General features: G+C 35.0%; 1 protein-coding gene across 3 annotated transcripts in view; it reads right to left on the reverse strand.

Annotated features, from left to right (window-relative positions):
- Positions 1 to 205: 205 nt before the first annotated feature.
- LOC124372543 (RNA-binding protein 41-like) overlaps positions 206 to 27,390 on the reverse strand; it is an 85,797-nt gene continuing 58,612 nt past the window's right edge. For 2 of the 3 annotated variants that reach the window (XM_046830941.1, XM_046830940.1), the window contains exons 5-7: positions 23,433 to 23,771; positions 9,065 to 9,212; positions 206 to 1,425 (exon numbers count right to left, since the gene is read on the reverse strand). In XM_046830941.1, the coding sequence (XP_046686897.1) occupies positions 1,331 to 1,425; positions 9,065 to 9,212; positions 23,433 to 23,771 (582 nt within the window). In that variant the 3' untranslated portion in view covers positions 206 to 1,330. Of the gene's footprint in view, positions 1,426 to 9,064; positions 9,213 to 18,807; positions 19,213 to 23,432; positions 23,772 to 27,390 lie in introns of those variants that run through there. The other variant, XM_046830942.1, reaches the window with a different exon arrangement.

The following is a 27,390-nucleotide window of genomic DNA, read 5'->3' on the forward strand; positions in this document are numbered from 1 at the left end:
TGCTGGATACAAGAGTGTATGGACAAATCAGGCAAATTCGCTAAGAGTGCAAAGGGTTAAGAGTATTTTTTTATACTCAAAAGGCAATACATTCAGTTTACTTCTCACACCGACCAATAAACATCTGGAGTGTATTAAAGATAGTGTCAGGGAGCTTGTTGACATAGCAGATATTGTAGCCAATGGTGATAAAATGAAATCGATACACGTCTTAAAATATTTTTTATTTTCCAAATAAGAATTTACTTTAACAATTATTTCAGTCTCTTAGAACAATCACAATTAATCTCCTTAGAGATACTTAACTAACGAAATTTATCACAGTCATTCTTATGCTAAGTTGTACTTGTAAACTGCACCTCAAATTATAATATTCAAAGAATACAGTGCAAAAATGCCAATTTGTGTGCTGGCAAGAGAGTTATTAGCCTCCAGCTTTGCTAGAGCACAATACCAGAGGTTGCTTTTTAGTTGATGAATTCCATCCCGACAGACAATGTCTTAGCTACTTAGCACAGTGGTATTTCCATATAAGAGTTCATACATTGCTGAACTATTGAACTATAAATATTCATCAACGTTTGGTAGATCATATAAGCCCATAAAAATTCTATTCCTACAAAAGCTTTGATTTCATCTCTAGAAACCGGGGCCCAATGTGGGTCAAGTTTGTTTACAGCATCTTGTTTTTTAGCAGCATACGCATTCGTACACTCGACTATGTTGTCAAAAAATGCATCACCTCCCAACAATAAATAAAAATATTCTACGACATCAGAACCAACAGGCAAAGTGTGAGATGGCCCAAAATCACTGTAAAATAAATTTGGTTCTGTGTAAGTTATTGTGCGAGACCAGGGAGGGGGCACACGGCCGCATGTTTGTTGGCGACAACTAGTTGTCGGCTCGCCAGGCTCAAGGTCAGCAACATCATTTGACTCACCAGCACTCTCCGAATCACTTTGTTCAGTCAGTATTATATTATCGTCAACATCATTTAAATCACCAACACTTGATGCATCACTAGCATCACTATTACTACACACCTCCCGATCAATCTTGCTGTTGCAAAGCGAACACCTAAAATCAGCCATATTTACCACTCAATTACTGCCAAAATAACAGATAATAATTTGTTGTAATGGTTTCAAAAGTAAGAAGTAGGACTCCAAAAAGGCTAGAAACTGTAATAATTAAAATTAATGCCGATGGGAGGCAGCACCAGACGGATACAGTTGGTAATGTAGATCGTGGCGTTTGACCTGCAGTGGCTCGGAACAGTGTGTGGCGATTAATGGCTTGTGACCGGGAGAGGTATTTCCAATAAGAGCTAATCTTGCTGTCTACCGTACTGGATGACCATAGGTTTACCTTTCAATATGGTACCATTTATCGTCTGCAACGCATCTGTCGCAGTCTCACAGCCTGAAACAGAGGTACAATTTCAGTACTTGGCCTACAATAAAAGTTACAAAGAACACTGAGTTCGATAATGGTGCATGTGACACCATGGGATTTGGCTGAGTGTTAGGGAATATTTTAAAATTGGTCTTATTGGTAACCATGATGGCAGTGAGAAAATAGGAAAATCAATAAATTTCCAAACAATCTCAGTACACTCATAAGAGATTGAGAGACTCTAGGGATGTTTTGTACATTTCAAACCAATACGTAAATGAGATGACGAGCGTTATTACTAAAAAAGGAGACGAGATACAAAAACTATTTCCAGTTGTAAGATATAATAAACACAAGTGGTATTGACCGAGAAGGTCAACTCCTAAGTTACTACTCTTGTGTAAAAAGGTCATCAAGCGATATAAAAAAGTTGTTGATCCATATTTTGCAAAACAAAAGCCTAATGAACACTCATCCACTTTACAAAAAAATCCAATGTTTGCAAAAATGTGTCATTGTTAGAATTTAGACTCAGTGTGATTGATGGAGTGGTTTAAGACATCGGAATTTGTATCTGAGTTAATGATAGTGCAGGTTCAAATCCTGTCTGTGACCATTGCATTTTTTTCACTACCATTGACCTTCTAGTGTATTGACTCCTTGCAGAGGCCGGTGGCCCATGTAGCTCGGTAGAATAAGGGTTAAAAGAGGATCAACCTCTCCTGTTCTTAACCTCTTCAAGGATACTGGCACACTTGTGGACATTAAGTTAAAAACCAATATAAATTACAGTTTTCTTTATCCACTAAGAGCAATGGAACATATGATGTCTTTAACATCTGTAATGTTAGTTGTTATGTTTCCAAAACTTATTTCAATAACAAATTAGCTGAAATAATGTTTTTTTCAGCCTCTGTCATGTTTGTGTCAAAATCCTAATCAAGAAAATTCGACAGTATTTTCTTACTCATCCTTATAAAGTACATATTTGAAATTTTTTATTTTTATAGTTACTTTATCTGTTATTTATTATAAAATACTTATACCAAATATGGAGTTTACACTAAGAAAAATGTTATTTTCAAACGTCCACACTTGTGCCATTACCCAAATATAGTATTTTGTTGCTGGCACATGTGTGCCATTGCTCATTTGTGGTAACTCTTACCTACCAGCAGTCCAGTTGCCTATTTTGATTGATTAGTTACGTGGTTGTTTGTGTTTGTGAAGGTTTGGCTAGTGGTTATTTTAGATGGTTATGTGAGTAAATTAGTGCAATGGGTGATGTAAATGATAATTTGAGATCTGAACCTGACAAGAATTATAGCAATTCTGAGTGATTTAAATGATCCAAATGATTCAGAATTAGACATAATTACTGATGACTGATTTTGAGGATAGTGATATAGTGTATCCATCTGATGAATAAAATCATGCTGAATTTCTAGAGGAGGTAGGCAAATTTGATTTGATGGCTGTGAAAAGTAAGGAGGAAGAAAATCTACCACATGAAAATATTGATGCACATTGTATAAACATAGAAACTGAAACCAATGGATCTTCTGGGGCAATAGGTGATAGCCTAGGATTAGATTCTGCCACAGACATAGTTATTACAAATAACAATTTAGATGTATTAGACTGTAAATTTAGTGAGATTCTAGAAGATAAGCAGTCTAACATAACAATAGATCTGCGTCAATTGGGCTGGCCTGATAATATTGAAAGTGGTATCAGTGAGGACAATGAATTGCCAACCACGTCAATTACAAGTAGTCTCAATCAAAGCTTAGACTCAGTCCAAGCAGCTATCAACACAGACATAGATAGTTATGAAAATGGAAACACTGTTAATGCTAACTGTAGTTTTTCTAGACGTTCTGTCTGTAGGCCTAATATGCAAAAGAGTGAAGCAGGCTTTATGGATAATATGTCAGAATTGAATGATCTTGTTAGGGCTAGCCCTAGTAAAATAGTATACTGCCTAGACCTAAGGCAAAAGTTAGGCCTATACGTAAAGTTAAAATCCAATGTAATGAATTAGATATCCCAGATAATAAAATGTTTAAAAAGGATATAAAAACAGTGCTCATTTCAAATCCCAAAGTAGGACAAAAATCAAATAAAGCCAAACAAAATGTTTCACCTAAAGAAACGAATTAGATTGTGTAGGACTCCAAAAAGGATAATACATTTTCCAGTGAAAAACCGCAGTTCAAAGGAGTACAAATTTATAATTTGTCTCAAAGTAATGGACCTACATCTCCATTGTAAATATTTTTCCTGAAAACCTTTTAGACTCGATTGCTAAGGAAACAACAAGATATGGTATCCAAAACCATGACCACAATTTCAGTACTTCTGCTGATGAAATATTGCTGTTCCTAACTACAAATATAGCAATGACGGTTTTACACTACCCCTCCTATCGGATGTCTCGAATCAACATCTTGTTTTAGTAGCGTCCTTGGATTCGTGATAACGAAGTAGAAGATACTACAATAAATCACAAGGAGAATCGACATCTTGCAGCCTTGATACTTGATTAACATCAAGATGGCAGGTGGTGATGAAGTTGAGAACTGTCCGTGCTGTAAATTAATTGTAAACGAGAGTGACATTGCTTTAAACTGTGATGGTTTTTTGTAAAGAATGGTATCATGGATCATGTGTGAAAATCTCGAGCGATGAATACGACAAAATTAATGTACTGGCATCTAAGGTAAAGTGGTATTGTGATTCTTGTTCAGAGAAGGTTGAACGTATGATATCAAGAGTAGGCAATGTTGATGACTTTCTTGGATTGAATAATACAGTTAAACAGCTAGTTGAGATGGTAAAGGGTGTTTGTAATGACAATATTTGTGTTGGTGAGAAACTGAGTGAAGTTTCATCTGAAAATTCTAGGTTATGTAACGAAATCACATTAGTGAAACAAGACATTGACAAACTCTTAGTTGCATCTACTACATTTTCTGGCTTAAATGGTTCAAATTCTCTACCAAATGTCAGAAATGCGAACACTGTGACGAAAGCGGTTGACGATGTCGTTGCAGCAACTAACCCTATCACTAAATTGGACAATGGCTTAGGTGCAGACTGGTTTCCTAAAGTAAGCAGTAGGCTTTCTGTCAATATTAGTGATGGTAAGTCTAAAGGAAACAAGATGAACAGAAATCGAACTTTTACGAACTCTACTTCTGAGTGGAAGGTTGTTAATTACCTGAGAAAACGGGGGTTACAATCTGCAGTGTCGAACAATAGTAGTGTGATCTAACAAATACAAAACCTAGTAATAGGCCTATGTATATTGGAGGTTCTCTTTTCAACAGTGTCAATAGGCCTGAACCCGATAACACTTACAAAGATGCACTAAAATCAAATGTTAGGCCTAATTATAAAGTAGTGTATGGAACAAAGGCTGTTAGTGGTAACAACGCCCTAAAACCTGCACAGAAGCTATTTTGGATCTTTCTATCAGGACTTGATGTTTCCGTTAGTACTGATGACATTATAACCTATCTTAAGGAGTTACATGAGTCTGACTCATATGTTTGCGATAGGCTAGCTACGAGATACAATAGTTATAGTTCTTTTAAAGTTGGAGTTCCACATGAATTAAGTGAAGAACTGATGCACCCTAATCTATGGTACCAAGGTTGTGTTGTTAAGAAATACAGGTCCCCTAGGAATAAGATGGTGGGTAAAAGTGATTTTTTAACACAAGACAAAGAATTTATCAGGGGGTCATAAACCAAGAGCCTAACTCAGGCCTACTACCTACACATATGAACACAAACTGTAATCTTAATGGGAACCAATCTAGTCATTTGCCACAGTGGAAAAATTTTAATCAATTAACTGTTGTTCATTGGAATGTTGTTTGTATTGAGGTTTATCGTGTGCCTGATGATAATAATTTTGAGGGTCTCATTGAGCACTTGTACACTTTATTGCACAGTTTAACTGTTAGAAATACGTTCAGTGCATCTATTATGTTATGTGGTGATTTTAATATTGACCTATTAGTTAATGATGCCAAAAGTGCTAGATTTGATGATTTACTTTTAAGTTTTAATATCTTGACAACTTTAAATGAAGTAACTAGACCAAGTAAGAGCACACTTAATATGGGTACATGCATTGATAACATTGCTACATCAGTGCACTCTGACAGAATTGTTAATGCTTATGTTAAGCACACAGTGGTATCAGACCATCATCCAATTGTTGTAAAATGTGAACTTTCAAATGACGAGGTCAACAGGCCAAAAAAACCTAATCAAAGTTTGTTGAGAATGTTAAGGCCAACTGATGACATCAAATCATACTATTTTGTTTCTTTGATTAGTAAGGTAAACTGGCTCAATTTGTATACATTAAATAGTATAGATGAAAAATTTGATTATTTTTTTAGTGTGTTTCAAAATATTGTTGGCGTAGTTTTTCCTGTAAAGTTTATTTCTGTTTTAAAAGATAAACGTCTTCCTAAATGGTATAACACTGATCTTAGAGAACTAAAAGAGAACTGTTTATCTATGTATGAATTGTATAAATCAACAGGAATACCATATTTTAAGGACTGTTATTTTAAATCAAAGAAGAAATATAAAAATGATGTGAAAACATGTAAGTTTAATTTTAATTGTGAAAGAGTTATATCTGCAAACAACAAACCTAAGATTATATCGTCTATTGTAAAAGAGAACTTGGGTAAAAATGATAAACCAGTAAGGTCTGCCGATAATGAATGTAGACTAACACCGTGTGGTTTTAACAACTTCTTTGTAAATAGTGTAAATGAAATTTTAAGTAATGTGCCAAATTCTAGTCAGTCTGTGATATACTATTTAAGCAAGTTAAACTGTGATATGTCTAATTTTAATTTTTTTATTTCTAATGTAACAGTGGAAGAAATCTACAAAGCTATACATTCTTTAAGTAACAGCTCAAGTTTAGTTGTGTATGGTTTCAATTCCAGATTGTTAAAGCTTGCTGCACCTTTTATTGATGAAATTTTAGCCTACTTAATGAATGGTTGTATTGATTGTGGTGTTTTTCCACAGTGTTTGAAACTGATAAAAGTTGTTCCTTTGTTTAAAAAAGGTGTAAGGTTAGATTATAAAAATTTTCAGCCAGTGACCATAGTACCTGTAATATCAAAAGGGTTTGAGATCTTGATAAATAGGCAAGTTATTGATTACTTTGAAAGTAATTCTCTCCTATCGGTTAGCCAGTATGGTTTTAGGCCTAAGAGAGGCACACTTAATGCAAATGTAAACTTTGTGAAAAATTATGTTTATGGCTAGATGATAAGAACGTTGTAGTTGGTAAGTTTTTTGATATGTCCAAAGCTTTCGACACTGTAAAACATGACATTTTGTTGGATAAGCTTAAGTTCTATGGCTTTAATGATTTGAGTTTACAGTTTTTTAAATCTTATCTTAATGACAGACATCAAATGGTAGCCTATGATGGGAGTTATTCAGAGTACACCCAAGTCAAAGTGGGTGTCCCTCAAGGCTCTATATTGGGCCCTTTAATGTTTATTATTTATGTAAACGACCTTCCAGCTTCTAAGTCTTAATAGCTCAATTAGCATGTATATGTTTGCAGATGACCTTGCTGTTTTAGTCAATGATAAAAATAAAATCTTAACACATGACAATTTACTCAGAGCAGACTCAATTGTAAGGGACTGGTGTGCTGCAAATTATCTTTGTTTGAATCATGAAAAGACCCAGAATCTTGACTTTAGCTTAAGATACAACCCTAACAATGAATGTGTTAAGTTTTTAGATATTTACCTTCAAGAAAATATGAAATGGAATATTCACATTGAATCTGTATGTAAAAAAATATCTAAAGGTATTTTTATGTTGTTAAGACTGAAATTGGTTGTAAGTACTGAAATTTTGACTGCAGTTTACTTTGCTCACATACATAGCCACTTGTCATATGGTGTAGTTGTCTGGGGGAATGATTGTAACACTAAGAGATTACTAATATTACAGAAGAGAGCTATTAGGATTATTTGTAATGTGAACAGTAGAACACATTGTAAACCTTTGTTCAAAAAACTCAAGATTCTGACCGTTCCTTCTTTGTATATTCTTAATGTTTTAAATTATATACAATATAGATCGAATGAAATTCCTAACAATAGGTCCATACATAGCTATTCTACTAGAAATTGTTTACATCTCAGAACCAACCATTGTAATTATCAGAAAACTAAAAACAGCTATGTAGAATTAGGTATAAAATTATATAAGCTACTGCCAGATAATGTAAAAAGTCTAAACCTAGTTAGTTTTAAGAATTATATGAAAAACTTGCTAGTCAATCTAGCTGTATACAGTGTTGATGAGTTTGTAGAATGTATTCAACAATAATGAAGGCTGTGTTATGAAATAAGTATTCATGCTGTGAACAAATTTGACGATGCCGTGCTGTGTGTTGTAGTAACGGCAATAAAGCTTTGATTCTTGATTCATGTACTGGTCATCAGACAATTTAATGAGACTACCTCTCATTGCTGACGCTATGCCCTTAAAGAGATTTGAAAGAATCAAACGAAACATTCACTTTATCAACATAATCCTCATGCACTGAAAAATAAAAAGTGTTACCTCAGGATTTTTTCCCATTTACTGAATGTAGCACTTGTAAATGCATGGGTTATGTTCAAAGCGATTGAAAATAGCAAAATCTCATTTGTTGACTTCAAACTTGAGTTTTGCTGTGCCATTTTTGAATCTAGAGAAAAGAAAAAGAGAGGTCGTCCATCTCAGCAACAAGAGATCGAAGTAAAAGAAACGGCAAGACCAGGATGCAGTGACGAAGTTAGGCTTGATGTTGGAGGGCACTTTCCAGAGAAACGAGAACTTGCTAACGCTTTGAGGTGTAGATTGAAACAATGTAGAAAGAGAATCCATTACTTTTGTCTGAAGTGTGATGTGCCTATGTGCCCAGAGTCCATGAAAGACTTTCACCTATAAGAAAGTAGATTAACAGATGTGTATATAATGGGGTAAATAGACATTTGTGTGCAACAGATTTGAATTTTTGAAATATTTAGTAGTAAATTGAGTGAAATAAAATTTGTATGTGGAGAAATAAACTAGGAATTTACTTCTAATGGTGAGTTAATTTACTGTATAGGTTATTAAAGTGTGTTTAGATGTTAAAATCAGCTAGTGTAGTTGATTTATACTAAGTATAAGTAGTTGATTCTCATGTCTAGACTCTTTCAGCGCCAACCCCCATTTAGGTAGGTACTACATTTGGGCATTGGCACGTATGAGTACATTAACTTAAAACCTGCAAAAAATGTTAAAAATTAGTATTTATATAAAAATATCATTTTATATTGATTTTGTAAGGTTAAATCTACCATATAAAAAAATATTGGCACATTTTTATAGTTTTGAAAAATTTTGTCTTTGAAGAGGTTAAAAAAAATATAAAACACAAACATAAAACTCCAGTAAAGGAGTAATAAACATTACAAAGGCACATCTTTGATTATGGAAATAGTTTCCATATGAGTAACTAAATAACAAAAACTCCCATTTTAATGTAAAATTAAATCACTAAAAATACAAGTTTAAAAATTACCAAAAACTTTGTCTGAACACATTTTAAAATTATGTATTGTACTTACTGGAAAATGTTACAAAAGCTTGTCCCCTCATTTTTCCAGTCATTAACCGAAAAGTGATCATGCATTCATTTTGTTCTTGAAAGTGACCAAAAACAGCTGCTAAGTCTGCTTCTGTCACATTATAAGATAAATTTTTGACATAGAGTGTCTGAAACAAAAGGAACAAATCTCTTATTAGTTTAGTAATATAAACATCTTATATGAGGAGCAAACATTCAAAAGGTGATTTCTCACAAAAAATTGAAAAGTGAGTTTTTGGCTGATTGCTATTTTCTAAGTTGAATCTCACGAGATTCAATAATTAGTTTCTTTCAAAAAATGCTTTCCCCTATTAAAAATAAATGTAGAAAACTGACATCTCAATCAAAAAGTGTTTCCTCCAAAGCCTATGTTCATTCAATTAGTGGTTTCTCCAGTGGACCAATCACAGCTGCTCACTTGTGTCACATGACCAGTTGTCATCTGTTATCATTTCCAGCAGATATTTGAGGTTATAATGAATGTTTAAAGTCATGCTAGACTGTTTTCATAAGTTTTTGGATTAAGTTAATGTTGTTTTATTATAATTTTGAAAATAATGGAAGAAGTAGTAGATGGTGTGTTAGTGAGCATTGGAAATAGTGGGACACGTAAGAGACAGGCAAGTGGTTGGAAAAGGAAAAAAGCCAAACGTAAGCAGTACTCTGCACCATCAGGTAGTAATGTTTACATCCCATGCAAACACTCCACTAAGACTTTATCATGCTCTGATATTAGACCAAATGATGTAAAGAAACTGCGGGACAAACTTTATAAAGTACCAGAAAAACTTCGCCAAGATTCTATACTTTCTTCATTAGTCGTTACAAAGAACGTTAAACGACGTAGGCCTAACATGCCGAACCAAAACAAGTCTCTTTCAGCAGGCTCACAGCATGCCTTTTCAGCTAATTACTATATTCAAAGCAATGAAAAAAGAATTCCTGTTTGCAAGAAAAATTTTCTTACTATTACCAAAGTAGGGAGAAAAAGGCTAGCCAATTTAGTCGCAAAATTTTATTCTGGAGAGCCTATTGAGGATAAGCGAGGTGGTGATAGGAAAAGTAACAGGAGTATCGAAAAGAAAAATAAAGTAAGAGATTTTATTTCTAACTTGAGGGCATGTGAAAGTCATTATGGAAGAAAAAAGTCTAAACGTCTGTACTTAAATTGTAGATTAAGTATAAAGAAGTTGCACCAAATGTATAGTGACCAAGTAGTTAACAATGACCAGTACAAAGTCAGTTTTGCTATGTTTAGGAGAATATTCGTCAATGAATTCAACATTGGCTTTAAATTTCCATCAAGTGATGTGTGTAGCACTTGTGCACTACTTGATCAGAAAATAAAAAGTTTATCAATGGGATCTGCAGAACGTGTAAACCGTATGACTGAAAAAAGAATCCATAAGCTAAGGGCGAACTCGTTTTATTCGTTCATGAAAGAAAACACTGATGAATCAGTTATGAATTTATGTTTTGAAATGCAACAAATCCAACAACTTCCAAAAACAAACATCCAAGATGCATATTATCTAAGGCAGTTGAACTTTTATAGCTTATGTGTAACAAGTTAGATGGTAAAAATTCTACTTTTTACACTTGGTCTGAAGAACAGGCAGGGAAAGGTAGTACTGAAATTTCATCAGCTCTCTATAGCCACCTCAAAACAATGAACTTAGAAGGTATAAAAACTTTGAGATTATTTTGTGATGGCTGCATCTCACAGAATAAAAATAACATCAACCTTCACATGCTTTTGCATTTTTTGTATACGTCCAATTCAAGTGTTAATGAGATTAAGTTTTACTTCCCAGTGAGAGGACACAGTTTTCTACCAGCAGACCGTGTTTTCGGTAGGGTTGAAAAAGTCCTGAGAAAAAAATGTTACAATAATATCCAAGGAGCAATATTATGAAATATACAAGATTATTGGGGATGTGAAAGTTTTGGGTGTTGATTGGGAACTTTTAAACACAAAATCATTTAGCGTGCTCTTCAAAAATCTCCCATACATTTCAGAATTGAAGCGGATTGTTTTTGAGAAATCCCAAGGAAGTGTCAAGACTTCAAAAACTATAGGTTTGAGGATGAAAGTGAACAACTTGGGGTTAAACTTCTGAAAAAAGGTGTCAAACTTTCTAATATCAGGAAAACGGTCTTGGAACCTTTACCACTCAGTCATCATATTTCAGCTGAAAAGAAAAAAAAAATGTGGAGAAACTGCTGAAACTTTTGTATGGGGAAGATTGGCAAAATGAACGTGAAAAAGCTTTTAAATGGTACAAGACAATCCTGTACGATTTACCAGACGGCAATGACGAAGAGGAAGAAGTGTGTGACTGTCTGGACAATGATATTGGGTTAAGGATCTGATGATGCAGGTTCCAGAACAAACTGTAGACAACAATGTAGGCTACTATTTTACTTCTCAATCGACCTAAACCTGTTCATGTATCAATTTCAAATAAACCATTGATTTTGTATCATTTGTCTGAGTTTCAATCAATACCATTCAAAAAGTGTTTTATCCCATTGATATTCAATCAAAACGTGTTTTCTCCTTGAGTTTCGGTCAAAAGGGGGTTTATCCAAAATAAAAATGCATTTAACCAGTTTGTTTTGAGGCTAACATCTGCCACATGTCTATTGATTATCTACGGACCATCTATACTAATAAATAAAAAAAGATCAAGGTTAAATCATGTGTTTCTGAGTTTCTATAGGGTTTTTTGGTTTCCTGTAAAATTGCATCAGAGTGAGAAATCACCTTTTGAATGTTTGCTCCTCATATATGCATTGTAGTTTGAATCTATAATACTTCATGGTTGCAATTGAAGACGCAAGTGGATGAAGGAGGTAAGTAAAATTTTTCAACATTTTAGTTTATTGGATGGATGAAAGATGTAGGTGAAGGAAGCTCTACCTGGTATTTGGTCAGTTTGGCTATAAATGCAATAACAGCCTTATTTTTGTTTTGTTTTGCTGGTAAGTTCAGCCAGTATTTAACCCTCTGAGCGTCCATCGTCGATGTTTTCGACGACTCGGACTTTCACTAAATGTCATCGTCGAAAATTTCGACTATGAACATTCATCTCTTTAAATTTATTTTACGACGCTAATACCGGTCAAACCGCTGTATAACCTATACAGTTCGAAAGCCCGTGAGTTTTACTTTGTGTTTAGTGGTCTTTGGATTTCTTGTAGTCTGTATTGAACATTAGTCTACATCGTTTTCATCAGCTGTTGTTTCCAGTGAAGCGTGTATGCCTTGTTTGTTGTTGCTGAGATACGAAAGTGTAAATTTCACCATTTACAGTGTATTTTGTGCTGTTTTCTTTGCTATATAGTTATGAATTCGTAGTTATATAGTTACTAATTGTTAGAATGAGTATGAGTGATCCGTGTAGAACAAGTGACATAAGAGAAATACTCTTTCAAACGGATGTGAGTGACTTTGTTGACTCTGAAGTAGAAGCAGTTCCCAGCACATCCAGAGCTAGGCCTAGTCAAGAGGATGATGTACAGTCCTTAGGTGGTATGTTATCTGACAGTGATTCTCAACTGACTGATTTTTTATCTGGCTCTGATGACAACTATGAGTCAGATTCATCAGACCTTGAAACCAGTGACAGGAAAATCAGGGCCAGAAGTAGACCTAGGGCAAGTGATGAATCTTCAGATAATGCTGAACACTTGGTACGCCCTGAGATCCCAATTATGCCGAATATTTCTAGGCCTACCCTGGGATAAGGAAGACTGAGGGGAAAATAAGTAAGGGAAAAATAAAACAACAATCACGCATAAAGTGATGGGTCGATGTAACCGTTGCTGAGATGCGGCGGTTCATCGCCATAATCATAAGTATGGGCACGACTCGCAAGCAAAATGTTAAAGATTACTGGTCAACTATTAGTAATCAGAGCATTCCCTGGTTTGGCCAAACAATGTCGTACAATCGGTTCTGTCCAATTTCTTCTCTGTTCCATTTGACCTCGGCAGAAACTCTAGAGAAGGGGCAGCCTGGCTATGTATGATCCATGGATCAAAGTCAGAGAATTTATGGACTTGATTAACCAGGCTTTTACAACTTATTTTGTGCCATCTCAGAACAACGCCATTGATGAAAGTTTGATTGGCATGAAAAGCATGCCAGATTTGGAATAATAAAAATTTGAGGTTTGCGATAGCGAAAGTGGGTATGTCTTACACACAGCTCTATATAGTGGCAAGGACTTTCTTGAAGATGGTAATGACCCATTCACACAAAAAGTAGTACTTGAACTGATAACAAAAATCAGGCTCCTAAACAAATTCTACCACTTATTTATGGACAACTACTACACTAAGTTACCACTGGCTGAGGCTTTGTTTGAGGACACATATCTCACAGGTACTGTTAACAAAAGGACGAAGGATCTGTCTAAAAGTATATTGGCAAGGGAATTGGGAGAGCAAGAGAGTGTATACTTTAGGAGGGGTTCCATTTTGGCTGTGGGATACAAACAAACAAAATCTCGGAAACCTATGTATTTATTATCAACCGCCTGCCACGCCCAAGACCAAATGGTTCGTAGCAAGAAAAGTCAAAAGGAGGCTATCAAACCTTATATGATACAGCAGTAAAACCAGTACATGGGTGGAGTAGACATGAAGGAAAAGTCACTCTACCACATTTCCTGCACTCGCACAATTACCCGTTACTGGAAAAAGATTTTTTATAATGTTCTCGACATGGCCATATTAGATGCATATATATTGTACTCCAAAAATACAGATAAACCCTTGCCCAGGCGAAAATTTGTCATGATATTAATTGAAGAATTGACAAAGCAACCAACTGAAGAAATTCTCCCACAGCAGCTCCCGCCTCCTGCTGAACCGTGTGCAGAACACAAACTCGAGCACTTACCAGGAAGACAGGTTAGGGTATGTCCTATTTGTACCAAACGAAGCTCTTGGTGGTGTGTTGGATGTAACTGTGGTGTGCATCCCAAGTGCTTCCATCAGCTGACGTACTTCAGGAGGTCTCTGAAAGGAGTCAAGAGGCAACACCCAGCTGGAGAATCCAACGACTCGGAATGAAAACTAAAAGTTGTCAATAGTATTTTTTTGTGTAAATAGTAAATGGTGTAAATAGCATTTGTGTGTGTGTGTGTTTTATTGTGACTTGTTTCTTGGATACACATCTGATATTTCTACAATGCGTTTTCAATAGAAGGGTAAGAAACTCGTATTATTGGATGTAAATATTGTTTGTTTTTTGTAAAAGATATTCACTAATTTGCGCTTTCCTCTATATATATATATATATATATATACAGGGTGAGTTTTTAAAGTGATCCAATAGCTAACTTTTTAATTACACGACTTAGCACCACACTCTAAATTTGGAACTTGCTCAATTTTAAGTTTCACTCAGGGATACACTTTCAAATTTTTTGAAGATGGCCGCCATTTTCCAATATGGCGGTCAACTTTAAAATCTCTTATGGAACACCCCTTTTAGATTCTACTCAACAAAATAATACATTTTTGCTTTTGAGAGTTTTTCAATATCTCTAATGGTTCAGGAGCTACGTGGACTGGAAGTTTTCATAATTTTTGCCAATATGGCGGCCAACTTTAAAATATTTTATGGAACACCCTGTATTTTATGTTGTTTTTAGATTCTACCCTACAAAATAAGACATTTTTGCATTTTAGAGTTTTTCTATATCTCTAATGATTCAGGAGCTACGTGGACTGCAAGTTTTTATAATCAGTCCGAAAAAATCCGAAAACTTGCAGTCCACGTAGCTCCTGAACCATTAGAGATATTGAAAAACTCTCAAAAGCAAAAATGTATTATTTTGTTGAGTAGAATCTAAAAACAACATAAAATACAGGGTGTTCCATAAGAGATTTTAAAGTTGACCGCCATATTGGAAAATGGCGGCCATCTTCAAAAAATTTGAAAGTGTATCCCTGAGTGAAACTTAAAATTGAGCAAGTTCCAAATTTAAAGTGTGGTGCTAAGTCGTGTAATTAAAAAGTTAGCTATTGGATCACTTTAAAAAACTCACCCTGTATATATATATATATATATATATATATATATATATATATATTATTAATTACTAAATAATCTTACAGCAATGTATATTTGTGCTATATTTTAATATATTATAATATTTTTTTGTAAAAATGTTCTGTTTACTTTCTTCAAAGTATACTTTTAGATTTATAATATCAAATTAGATACTAATGAATATGAATTCTCTGATTTGTATATGAAAAATATATAACATTTGATAGCAAAAGGCTAAGAACTTTGTTATATCAATGTGTTATATAACTACTGCAATTAGGAAAATTGTCAAATGTGCGCTTTTTCATAAAAATATGTAGGGGAGACCGGGGCACTATTGGACTGGGGCACTATTGGACAATGCCTTTTATAGCTAGAGGGAAATTTTTGTCTCCCTTCAATTTCCCATTTTGGTATGCCTGAGACGGTCACATTTCACTGTGGAAAGTTTGGTTATTGTGGCACATCTTCTTAGAAATTGAGTTCATATTTTATGTTTTTTACCCAAAATGAAGTGATTTTGCATATTCACAAACTTATCTCTTTCACAGTAAGTATTATCCTGAAACAATTGTGTCTATTATTTTGAAATTGTTAGTTTAACTGACTATGCAATGAATTCATTCATTTTGAGGTTATGTCACTTCCTTTCTGTAATCTTCAATTTTTATATCTTAACCTACCTCGGGGCAGTTTTGGACAAAAGTATGGGGCACAATTGGACAAAACATTATTTTATGTTTTGTCATTGCTACATACTGTTTTTTTGTTTTTCCAGGTTAAAGATGGTTAGGAAGTATATAAAGAAAACAGACAGGGCTAATATTTCTGAAGAATCTATAGTAGCGGCATTAAATGACTATAGAAATGGTAACTACCGATCCATTAGAGAAGCTGCCGAAGCCCATGGGCTTAAAAAGTCGACCCTACATTTCAGACTCAACAAAGTAAAGCAAAAGGAAGTCAACAATGAGAATAGTCTTATAGCTAATGAGCCTAACAATGGTAATGGAGTTGATGAGCTTAACAATGAGGATCATGTCAATGAGCCTGTGGGCAATGAAAATGTAACTTTATTTCAAGAGGTTGAAGATGAGCACCAGCCAGTAAAAGAGGTTACTATAGAAGATATGGCCCCTGTTTATAACACTAAATACTCTCAAAGACAAGTATTTACACCTGAACAAGAACAAAAAATTGCAGACTATTGCATTGAAAGGTCCAGAATGAACTATGGCCTAACTTACATGATGGCCAGGGAATTAGCCTTCAAATATGCCTTGGCTTTGAATCTCGATCAACGCATACCTGCTAAATGGCGTACTACAGGCTTATCAGGAGAAGAATGGCTAAACCATTTTATGAAGAGACATCAAGGACTTTCACTTCGCCAAGCAGAAAAGACTAGTCTGTCCAGGAACACTAGCTTTAATAAACACAACGTGGGAACGTATTTTGACAACCTAGAAGCTTTGTTCGCAAAAGTAGAAGTTCCTCCGTCAAGAATTTTAAATTTAGACGAGAGTGGAATAAGTACTGTGCTGGAGGCGCCAAAAGTGATTGCAGCAAGGGGAACAAAACAGGTGGGCCAAGTCGTATCAGGAGAGAGGGGGGAGCAAATAACTTTCTGTGCCGTCATATGCGCCGATGGGACTTACTTGCCACCAATTTACATTTTCCCCAGAAAACGCCCAAACTTTGCCTACATGATTGGGGCACCTGAAGGAAGCAAAGCTCTTTATTCTGATTCTGGTTGGATGACATCAGCTCTCTTTTTAGAGACGCTTAAACATATCCAAAAGGCCACAAAATGTTCTAAAGAAAACCCCGTGGTTTTAACCCTGGATAATCATGAGTCCCACATTGGCTTGGATGTGGTGATGTACAGCAGAGATCATGGCATACATATGATCACTAGCCATCCACACACAACGCACAAAAGTCAGCCGCTGGATGTAGCAGTTTTTAGTCCGTTTAAAAGGCGCTTACGTTCTGAATTCAATCTCTGGCTATCTCAACATCCTGGTCATACGATTACAATTCGAGAAATTGCTCAGCTTACTGCTAAACCATTTGTTGAATCTTTCACTGCATCTAACATCAAAAGTGGATTTCGTAAAGCTGGAATCTATCCACTCAGCCGCAGTGTGTTCACTGACAATGATTTCAAGGGTGCCAGTGTGACTGACCGTGTTATGTCATCGCAAGTAGAAGAAACCAACAACCATAATCCAGTGCCTGGTACGTCATGTGACTTTCCGTTGATGGAAAATAGCCAAAGCTCTGACGACCCACAAGGCTCACAATCATCAAACAAGCCAACTATTGACCCGAATGTACCTGGCCCATCAACGCCACAACCAGTAAATGTTAAAAGACCTACTACATTGACGCTTACTCCAGAGGATGTCATGCCTTACCCCAAATACGTTCCTAAGGGAAAGGAAAGGCGAGGCCGAAAAAAAGGTCGTTCGCGAATTCTGACTGATACTCCAGAGAAAGATGCTCTTGTAGCAGAGTTAAAAGAAAAAGAACATAAGAAAATGTTGGTGGAAAAAAGAAAACAAGAGAGGGCAGTAAAAAAGGAAAGTAAGAAGAAAAAAACTGAGGGGGCCTGTAGAAAGCTGTATCAAGATGACTCATCTAGCAACGAAGATGAGATACAAATAAAACTAGACGATGGAGGCCTTAGTCCTGAAGACTTTTCTGAGGATGAAGAAGAACTGTTTGATTACCTTCCTGATAAAAACTATGCCACAAATGACTTCATACTGACAAAGTTTGCTTCTAAGAAGGCCATCTACCACTTTATTGGCCAAATAGAGGAGCATGTGACTGATGGTTTCAGTGTGAAATTTCTCAAAAAGAACCAAAACTCTTACAAGTTTTACTTCCCAGAAAATGTTGAAGTCAGCTTTGTCGAAACCAAAGACATCGAGTTCAAGCTGCGACAACCAGATATAATTGGTGGGACATCCAGAGCAGCAAACTGCTTTGTTTTCAAGGAAAATTTGACTACTTTTAATTTCAAATAGTTTTTTACGTGTGTCTTCTGTTTTTTTCAGTTATAAAGTTTGTATATATGTTTACTTAAATATAGATGATGTTTGAAACCTATAAATGAGTTATTTTTATGTCCAATTAAACCAATTTTTAGCACTGTCCAATTGTGCCCCAATAAAAAATCATTTTGTCCAAAACTGCCCCGACGGGGCAAATTTGGACAAAATGTAGAGGTTTATAAAAAAAAAATAATCCACATAAAAGGGTGCTCAAATTATCTAGAAAATTTGTTGTGGGGTTCTAGAAGACCAACTAAACACAAGGCAAAAAACTAAAATTTTTTAACTAACAGTTTTCATAATTAGAAAAATGCATAAAGTGAAACATGAAATTACGTCCAATAGTGCCCCGGTCTCCCCTATAAAATAAAAACTATATATGTAGAAACTGTTTAACATTATACATTTCTGTCTTCAGGACTAAATTTCCCATAATTTGGCTATTCTGAAATTTCAATATATTTAATATTTCAAATACATGTCCATACTTTTTTGAAAAGTTTTTTTTTTATTTTAATTTCTTTACTTCTAAGGTAAGAGAATTATTTTTCTAACTTTATAGTTACACAGTCTGAAAGCTCAGTTCTTTGCAGAAAAAATTGTATATAACACTTTATATTTAGATTTATTATAGATTTTACAAGGAGAGCCTGCAAAACCTCACAAAACAGGTGTGCACTTCATAAAATATGATGGACACTCGGAGGGTTAAGGGATGAAGGCCAATGTTATGCTCACTTACATCCTTCAATCACTCAATGATGTACTTCCCCCCCTCACTCACTGAACCATCTATCACTTATTTATATCATCCACTTCACTAGCGTAATCCCATTCTTACTTACCACCTTCATCCATTTACATCAGTTGAGATCATCACTAAGCTGTTGCATTCTAACTTGAGTGCTATGTGCTGAGAGTTGTGTATTCACTTTACCAGTAATAGAGTGATCTATTGAAATTAAAATGTTATCCAGAGGGCAGTAGGTATTAAAAACACTGAAAAGTGAGAACAACAAAATAAAATATTAGGAAGATACACAGCCAAGTGAAGAAATACATCAGAAAAAATTTTAACCCCAAAAATGTAATTGATGACGTTATGGAAATTTATGAAAATAAAGACTTTTTGAAGGTAAAAAACTTGAAAAAGTGCTTTAAAGTAGATTTTTTCTGAGAAAAATCTAAAGTTCTAATTTTTTTGCACCAAATTCATTAGAGTAGTGTTTTAACAGCTTTCTTTTAGCTTAGTAAGTATACCTAATAAGTCCAAACTGATTATACTGGGTGTTTATAAGAGACCACATGTCAAGGACCTCATAAGATTACACAGGAAGTTAGAAAATATGTCCACGATCATATCAAATCTAATCAAGCTGAATCTTCTCACTATTCTAGAAATAAAAACTCACACAAACACTATTTATCCCCCTTGTTAAATCTTGTAAACTGTATTGCTAATACGTTGATCTACGTGACATGGAAGACAAACTTAAATATTTCAAATACACACACAGCAACATATTTAACGTTTTAAACTTGTCCTCGAAGTGATACATGTTCAACCTGCGATGATGGCGAAAATATGGAGAAGGCACGAACAAATGATAAAATCCATTATAAAACAGTAGATGTGAAACAAACTGCCTTGGCCAAGATTAACATCATGAGCATTTTATTTGAGGCAACTATGGTTCTACAACCTAGGTGAGCATATTGCTAAGGGTGAGACAGCAGATGTTTTGCTCATGGACAGAGGACATGGCCAATAGAGGAAGCAACAAAGTAGCGAATTCCTTGCTAACCAATTTTGTAATAGATGCTGCTTTCAATGATATTGATCACTAGAGTATTTGGTCAGATTCGTGTTCTGGCCAGAACCAAAATATTTCCTTTATTTAGCTGTATCAATATCTATTAGTAAAAAAAGTTTTTAAACAATCAATCACAAATATCCAGAAGTATCCCATACTTTTTTTAGATCCCGATAGAGATTTAGGACAGATTGAAAAAAATCTTAGGGAACAAAAGCAGCAAACTGAAAATGTATCATTTAGGAACACACTGTATCCTTTTGTCACCAAGAAAGTCATTACAGCAGGAAGCAAATGTCCAAAAATTACTTATCCTCTGATTTATAAATGTTTCTAACAAGAGGTTTATAACATCGGGTTTATGGATTAGTAATAGTTTTAGTATTTTACGCTTATCCTACATTTATATAATGTGCAGTGACAAATAAAGAAACATTTTTAATTTTGGGAAACATCGAAACTAACATTCCTCCATTTTAAAAAGTGTTTAAGGTACATACGACTAATTTTTTTATATAATAGGCTCTCAAAGAAAAATGTTTAATATCTTCTTTTAAGGGGAGCAGGTCGATGAAAATTAAAAAAAATTAGAAAAATTTTTTATTGCATTTTTTAATAGTTTAAAGTGTGTATTTTAAAAATATGTAAGTATTAATGCTCAAATAAATTTATAAATTACCAAAAAAAATTCACAAACAAAAGATGTTCACTAGTTTTTTTGCAGCAGTTCGTAAGATGTTGGCTGACACAATCATATATATCATGTGTGTTAGTTATAAGTATGTTATGGCTTTGCTCTGTTGGTCAACCTGGTACTGACAACTGGGAATACAGATGACAGAAAGAATATTGCTTTATTTGTTTTGATATGCTTAGGAGGTTATGTTATATGTGTTTGTGTCGGATAATTGTGTTTTACTAAAAGTGTTGCACTTTATTCATAGTTAGTGGTAGATTAGGAGTGTGTATTGTTTCTTGAAGTGTTTTACAACTTCTTATAACCATGCCAAGAGCAAAGGTTAGTTACAAAACTAAATCTAAACGTGAGTTTAGAGGAAACAAGTACCGTAAGTTGGACTCTAAATCTAGGCCTACCCAAACAGATTCTGCTAGCCCTAGCCCTAGGCCTACTACTAATGCAAACATTAGCTCTGCTTCTAAAAAACTGTCCTTTGATAAATATGACAATTATGAAGGAACTGGAATGGGTAGTGTTATTTTGGATCTTAGTTTATTTAGTGAGCAATTAAAAAAATTTGTAAAATGTAAATTCTGCGATAGCGAAGACTGCATAGAACTTTGTACTACGGATAAGAAAAGATTTGGATTGGCTGTGAATATTGAACTGAAATGTTGTGTTTGTTTGGAATCAACTAATTTTTACAACTCTAAAAAAAATGAGAATGGAAAATATGAGGTAAACTTGAAATTTATTTACGGCATGAGAACGATCGGAAAAGGTATCAGCGCAGGTAACATTCTGTGTTCATTATTAGACTTACCTTTACCACCTCAAAAAATAGGACCTTGTAGTAACATAATATATCAGGCTGTTGAAAATTGTGCTAGTGAAAGTATGAAGCAGGCAATTGAGGAAGCTGTGTCTGTAAATGAGTGTGAAGAAACGTCAAAAAGAGATTTGACGGTTTGTTTAGATGGGTCTTGGCAAAGGAGGGGACACAAGTCACTGAATGGGGTTGTCAGCGTAACATCATTAGATACTGGCAAGGTGTTGGATGTTTCCATAATGTCCAAATACTGTCAAATCTGCACTGTACATGAAAATAAAAAAAAAATAGTACCTGATCATATATGTTCCTAAAACTACGAAGGGTCAAGTGGCGGCATGGAAGTTGCGGGTGCCCTAGATGTTTTCCGAAAGTCCAGAGATCGAAATGTACGGTATGTACGATACTTAGGAGATGGTGACAGCAATGGTTTTAAAAAGGTGGTTGACGATAAGCCATATGGAGATGAAGTAGAAGTAAGAAAACTGGAATGCGTCAATCATGTCAAGAAGAGAATGGGGAGCAGACTAAGGGAATTGAAGAAACGGTTGGGAAAAACAAAACTAAAAGATAATAGAGCAATAGGGGGCAAGAATAGGCTAACAAATAATGACATAGACAAGCTGCAAGAATATTATGGCCTAGCTATAAAAAGAGGTGGATCAGATCTTCAACAAATGGTTAAAAATGTGTGGGCAACTTATTTCCACAAAATATCGAATGATGACACTCCGCAACATGGCCTATGTCCAAAGGGGCCGGAGTCGTGGTGCGGTTATAATAAAGCCGAAGCCCTACATCAGACTTTCAGCCATAAGTCACACAATTTGCCATATGAAGTGATGGTACAGATCAAACAAATTTATAGAGATTTAGCCAATCCGGATCTTCTAAAAAAATGCCTTGACCAAAAGACTCATAACCAGAACGAAAGTTTCAACAATGCCGTCTGGTCTAAGGTGCCTAAAAATGTTTTTGTAAGGCTAAACACTCTAAAACTTGGCATATATGATGCAGTTTTAACTTTTAATAATGGATTCACCAGCAAATTGGATGTGTATAACAAGCTAGGAATCAAACTGAGCGAGAAGTCTGTTGCCGCATTGCGAAATTTTGATACAATACGATTGAAAAAGGCAGAAAAATCTGCTTTAGACATGACCAAGGAGGCTAGAGTTGCTAGGAGGAAAAGAAAACTTGCATTAGAAGAGGAAAATGAAGACCCAGATGACCCTGAGTACGGAGCTGGGATGTTTTAGCAGCAAAAGGTTAGTTTAGCAGTCATTTTTGCCTTTACCGGACATTTCCCGGAAACTTGGTTTTTTTCATATAAAGGTACATGTATCTCAAAAACTATAAATGCTAGAGAATTGAAATTTGGTATGCATATAGAACAGTGCAATTCCAAATGGTGTTGCATCTTTTATCATTCTATCTAAAAAAACAAATGAGAAAAAAAATGTTTTGGTATAAAAAAATAATTTTTTTACACACAATATTTAAAAATTCCTAAAAAAATTTTTTTTAAAGATTTGTTTACTAAAGTTGCAAGAGATGTTTATAAAGGAGTACTCTTTGCCTACAAAAAATTTGAAGGTTGTAACTTACTTAGTTTTGACAATACATGTACCTAAAGTTTGTAAATTTAACATGCGCGGGATAGGAACGACCCGCTCCCCTTAAAACCATAAAAAATATAAGCCTATTAAAGAGGACTTGGTTAACGAAACCTGGTGAGATATGGCCAAAGCTCTAATCCGTTATTTAAAAATCTTAACGAGGCACTTTTAATTTTTCTAATTTGATTTTTTCCTAAACTTTATCATTTTGGAAAACTTACGAAATTTGTTTGAATAACTCACTTTGGATTATTCGAGTAATAATACAACGGAATTACCTTAGAGACTTCCCCTTGTTTGTAGTTGTGAAATCTCGGCAATTTACGTATTTCCTCTTCTGTAAGTCTATCACAGACTTGTGGCTTCTCTACTGAAGGCTGCAGTGCCACAAAAACTTGACCACTGAAGCTGTCCTCGGCTGCTGTGCTCGCAGGCTTGTCAACACCACTCCCATGTTCCGCACTGAGCTGCACGATTTTACCATCTCTGACTGTATACATGGCTTGTTTCTTACAAGAGACAACCTTCTGTGGCAGGCGGGGTCTCTTCTCCACAACAACTGGGCTCTCCGTGGCATCCCACAGGGACTGTTGCCTGTCTGGAGCCTTGTTGTGAGCCTTTAAAAACATTTCAAAGTTAGACACGCCAAAATATATAGAGTTTAAAACAACCATTAAAATGGATGGGTGCTTTACTCATAGGCTCAACGTTACCATGTACTATATATTGAGGGCTGACCAAACTTTTTATTACAGGAATTTTGAATGTGAAATTGACTGTTTTCAGAAATAAAAAATTATTGATGAAAGATTGAGTATCATCATCAATACTGTATTATGTGACTAAAAGAGGGCAGTTGTATAACAAAATACAGACACATGCAGCATGCACACCAGCTGCTGTGTTGTCTGCCTATTCACTAGTAGTTTTGGTTGCATCTATTTTTAGACTCCCTCTTTGTTTTCCCAAAAACACCTTCACCCCACCTATTATTCAACTTACATGTGAAACTGATGCTGTTAGTCTTTCATGGGTGAATGAAACAAACCGGTGATCAATTGTTTCCATCAAGTGAATCGTTTCTATAAGAGTGTGTTAATAATAACTTTTCGATTTTTGTTTTTGGTTCACCATTTGATCTGGAACCGGTGAATATACTGATAGAGTCTTAAAAAGAATAAAGATGATCTTCTACAATCTGCATGTTTGTCTGATTCATCTCTGCTGTAATGATATTTTTTTTCAACCATAAAGAAATCAACACATGATGATCTAGACAAAGCCATGATTGAATGCAACGTGCTCTCGGTCATCCGATTAATGGATCAATATGCACAGAAAAAGCAATATTATTTTTTAGTGCCCTAGACTTAGGTTTATGCATCATCTGGATGACTCACAAAGTTTAAACAATGTCACGGCATACACAAGCTTGACATGGGGGGGGGGGAACGGACTTAGTGGGGATTAGGCTGGAGCAAACACACGGTTAAACAAAGGGAGCCATTAACAATGTTAAACTAGTAATTAATTTCGAAAGAAATAGGTTTTGGTTGAACTTACATAATAACGTTTGTAATCCATTTAGATTGCTGTTATTATCGTTGTCAGTGGAGTTAAATAAATTTGTTTTGGATGAGAATCTATCGCCAGTTAACCCTTATAAGGCCTGAGTTGCCGCGCTATTTTCAGTTCTGTCTGTTGACGTCTGCTGTAAGAACGGCAATCAAGTAATAGTTTTCTGAGTTTGTTATTCTATATATGTATATGAATATATTGTGCCGATTATATTGTGATATGAGTTATCTAAAGTTACGTGAGTGAAGAAGACCATTTACATAACGAAGACGAAATAGATGTTTAACCCTACTTCTGTAGTGAGTTGGCTTGTGTTAACCATTATTTCTGAGTGTCAAAAAGACGTAATGTGTTGTTGGTAGTTTTGTTTGCTTTATTTGCATGTTTTGTTTACTTTATTTGCATGTTTTGTTTGTAAAATGAGTAAGAAACAAAGATGTGTTCACCTGCCAGTGAAAATACTATACTAAGCAGTCTAATCGTGGCAGGTAACAATGTTATTGACAATGAAATCTCAGATTCAAGTTCAGACGAGACTGATACAGATGAGGACCCTACTTTTGATCCTGTTGAATATGGTCGCCCTGGACCTTCAGGGAATCAAAGACAGTTCTTTAGGCCAGGTAGACCTGATCCCCTTGATTTGTGTCCCACATACATGTCCGTAAAAGCTGACGAAATTGAGGGAAAAAATATTTCCAAATATTTCAAAAGATGACGAACTTGCTGGCTTTGATAACAATGAAATAACATCCTCAGCATCTTTGGCTCAGTTAGCTAATAGATTTCCAGGTAGAGAGAATGTTGACGAAGCAAATGTAAACGAATTGACACAAAACTTGCCGGCCTTTGCAAGTATTGAAGATGATGAAATTGTAAGACCTGTACAGGGAATTGTTGATAATGAAAGTGACGGAGAAGGGCGTGAGGAGGGTTTGCTGGCTGAGCCCAAGGTCACCACGCATGAAGCAGTAATAAATCACGTTGTTTGCTAGAGTATTTGGAGGGGCACAAAGTCAGACTTTAATTTGTGACAAACCAGTTTTGCGAATGTTACGTTCGACAATAATAAGGAAATAAGCTTCTGCAAAAACACACTAAATCAATTACAAATATTGTACATGGTTATTTGATTTTTGTGAATATTAAATTGTCTAACTTGTTTTTTTCTGAACTAAACAGGCAATATAAATGGATTAAAAATGTTGTTATTATGTAAGTTCAACCGAAATCCATTTTATTTAGCAATTAATTACTAGTTTTAACATTGTTAATGGCTCCCTTTGTTTAAGCCTGTTTTTGGGGTTAACCGCGGGAAGCTTGTCGTTGATTACCACGGATAAGCAGAGTTAGTGCTGTATAAAGAATAGTACCAACAAACAAATACATCACCAGTGAAATAAAGCTTTATCGAAAACACCTCATTCAATTACAGTTATAAGAAATCCACCACTGACACATGTACCACTTGAGACTTAAAAAAAATCAAATCGACCATGCACTAACTCCTGATTAGAAATCTGAGCTCCTTGCCTCTAGCAACCGGAAATGGTTACAATGGAACCAAGTACAGTAAGTTACCTGTGATAATTGGTTTACTAGCATACCAATATCTAATACACTTTTACAATCTCACGAGATTACATTAGTTGGAACAAAGAATAAAGAAAACCGAGACTGAAAATTAGAAAGTTTTTTATTACTAATAGTCGAGATGTTGATTCCTCACTTTTTGGTTTTATTAAAAAACCAAATAACTCTTGTTTCTTATGTTCTATATAAGAATAAGATTGTCCTTCTGGCGTATGAAATGGACAATGATGTAGTAGATGAAATCTGTTCATAGAACTCCGTCTCAAGAAAAACTAATTCATGGTTTCTGACATCTTTTTACAATGTTCTCAACGTAGTTGGATTGAACTTGCTTGAAATGATAAAATGAATGCGAAGACAAACCTGTAAAAACATATTGGATGAAGAGCTGTAGCCAAGGAAATGGTATCACCCTGCGTGAGGTCCACTGGGTATCACTGGGTCCACCGCCAAATCGTATCAAAATGAGTACATGAAATATTCTAAAAAAAAAGGAAGATGTTTTGCAAAAATAAGATTTAGGCCAAACATAGAAGCTATCTAGATTGTGTAACCGCACTGGCAAAAACTTTCAATAAGAGTGCATTGTGCAGCATTCCTGTTTGCATAAAATACAACCAAGTGACTTGCTTTAGAGGATGATTAAAGTAAGTTAAACATTACATTGTTTACTCAACCAAATATACTATTATTATACAAAGTTAAAGGAATAACATAGTTATACTTACAAGAAATAGAACAATATATTTTTTTATTTTCAAATCTCAGTGGAGATTTAAAAATCCTTTACTTCCTTCACTTGCAAACTCTTTACGAAGATAATGTTTCTAAGAATACCTAGTGGTATTTTTTTATTGTTTTACATTGTAAATATTCTAAATTTATGAAATACTACATGTCTTAGGCTTTAGCAAATTTTTTTCCAATTTATTTTAAAGTTTTTCGGTTATGATATTGACAGTAAAGTCTACCAAAAATATTTACTCATAATGCATGGTTTTAGTTTAATTTAGCCCTTTTAACCCCGACGTCCATATTATATGGACGTTGTAAAAAATGGTGTGA

This window comes from Homalodisca vitripennis, unplaced genomic scaffold (genome assembly GCF_021130785.1).
Source record: "Homalodisca vitripennis isolate AUS2020 unplaced genomic scaffold, UT_GWSS_2.1 ScUCBcl_3288;HRSCAF=8735, whole genome shotgun sequence".
Taxonomy (NCBI): Eukaryota; Metazoa; Arthropoda; class Insecta; order Hemiptera; family Cicadellidae; genus Homalodisca; species Homalodisca vitripennis.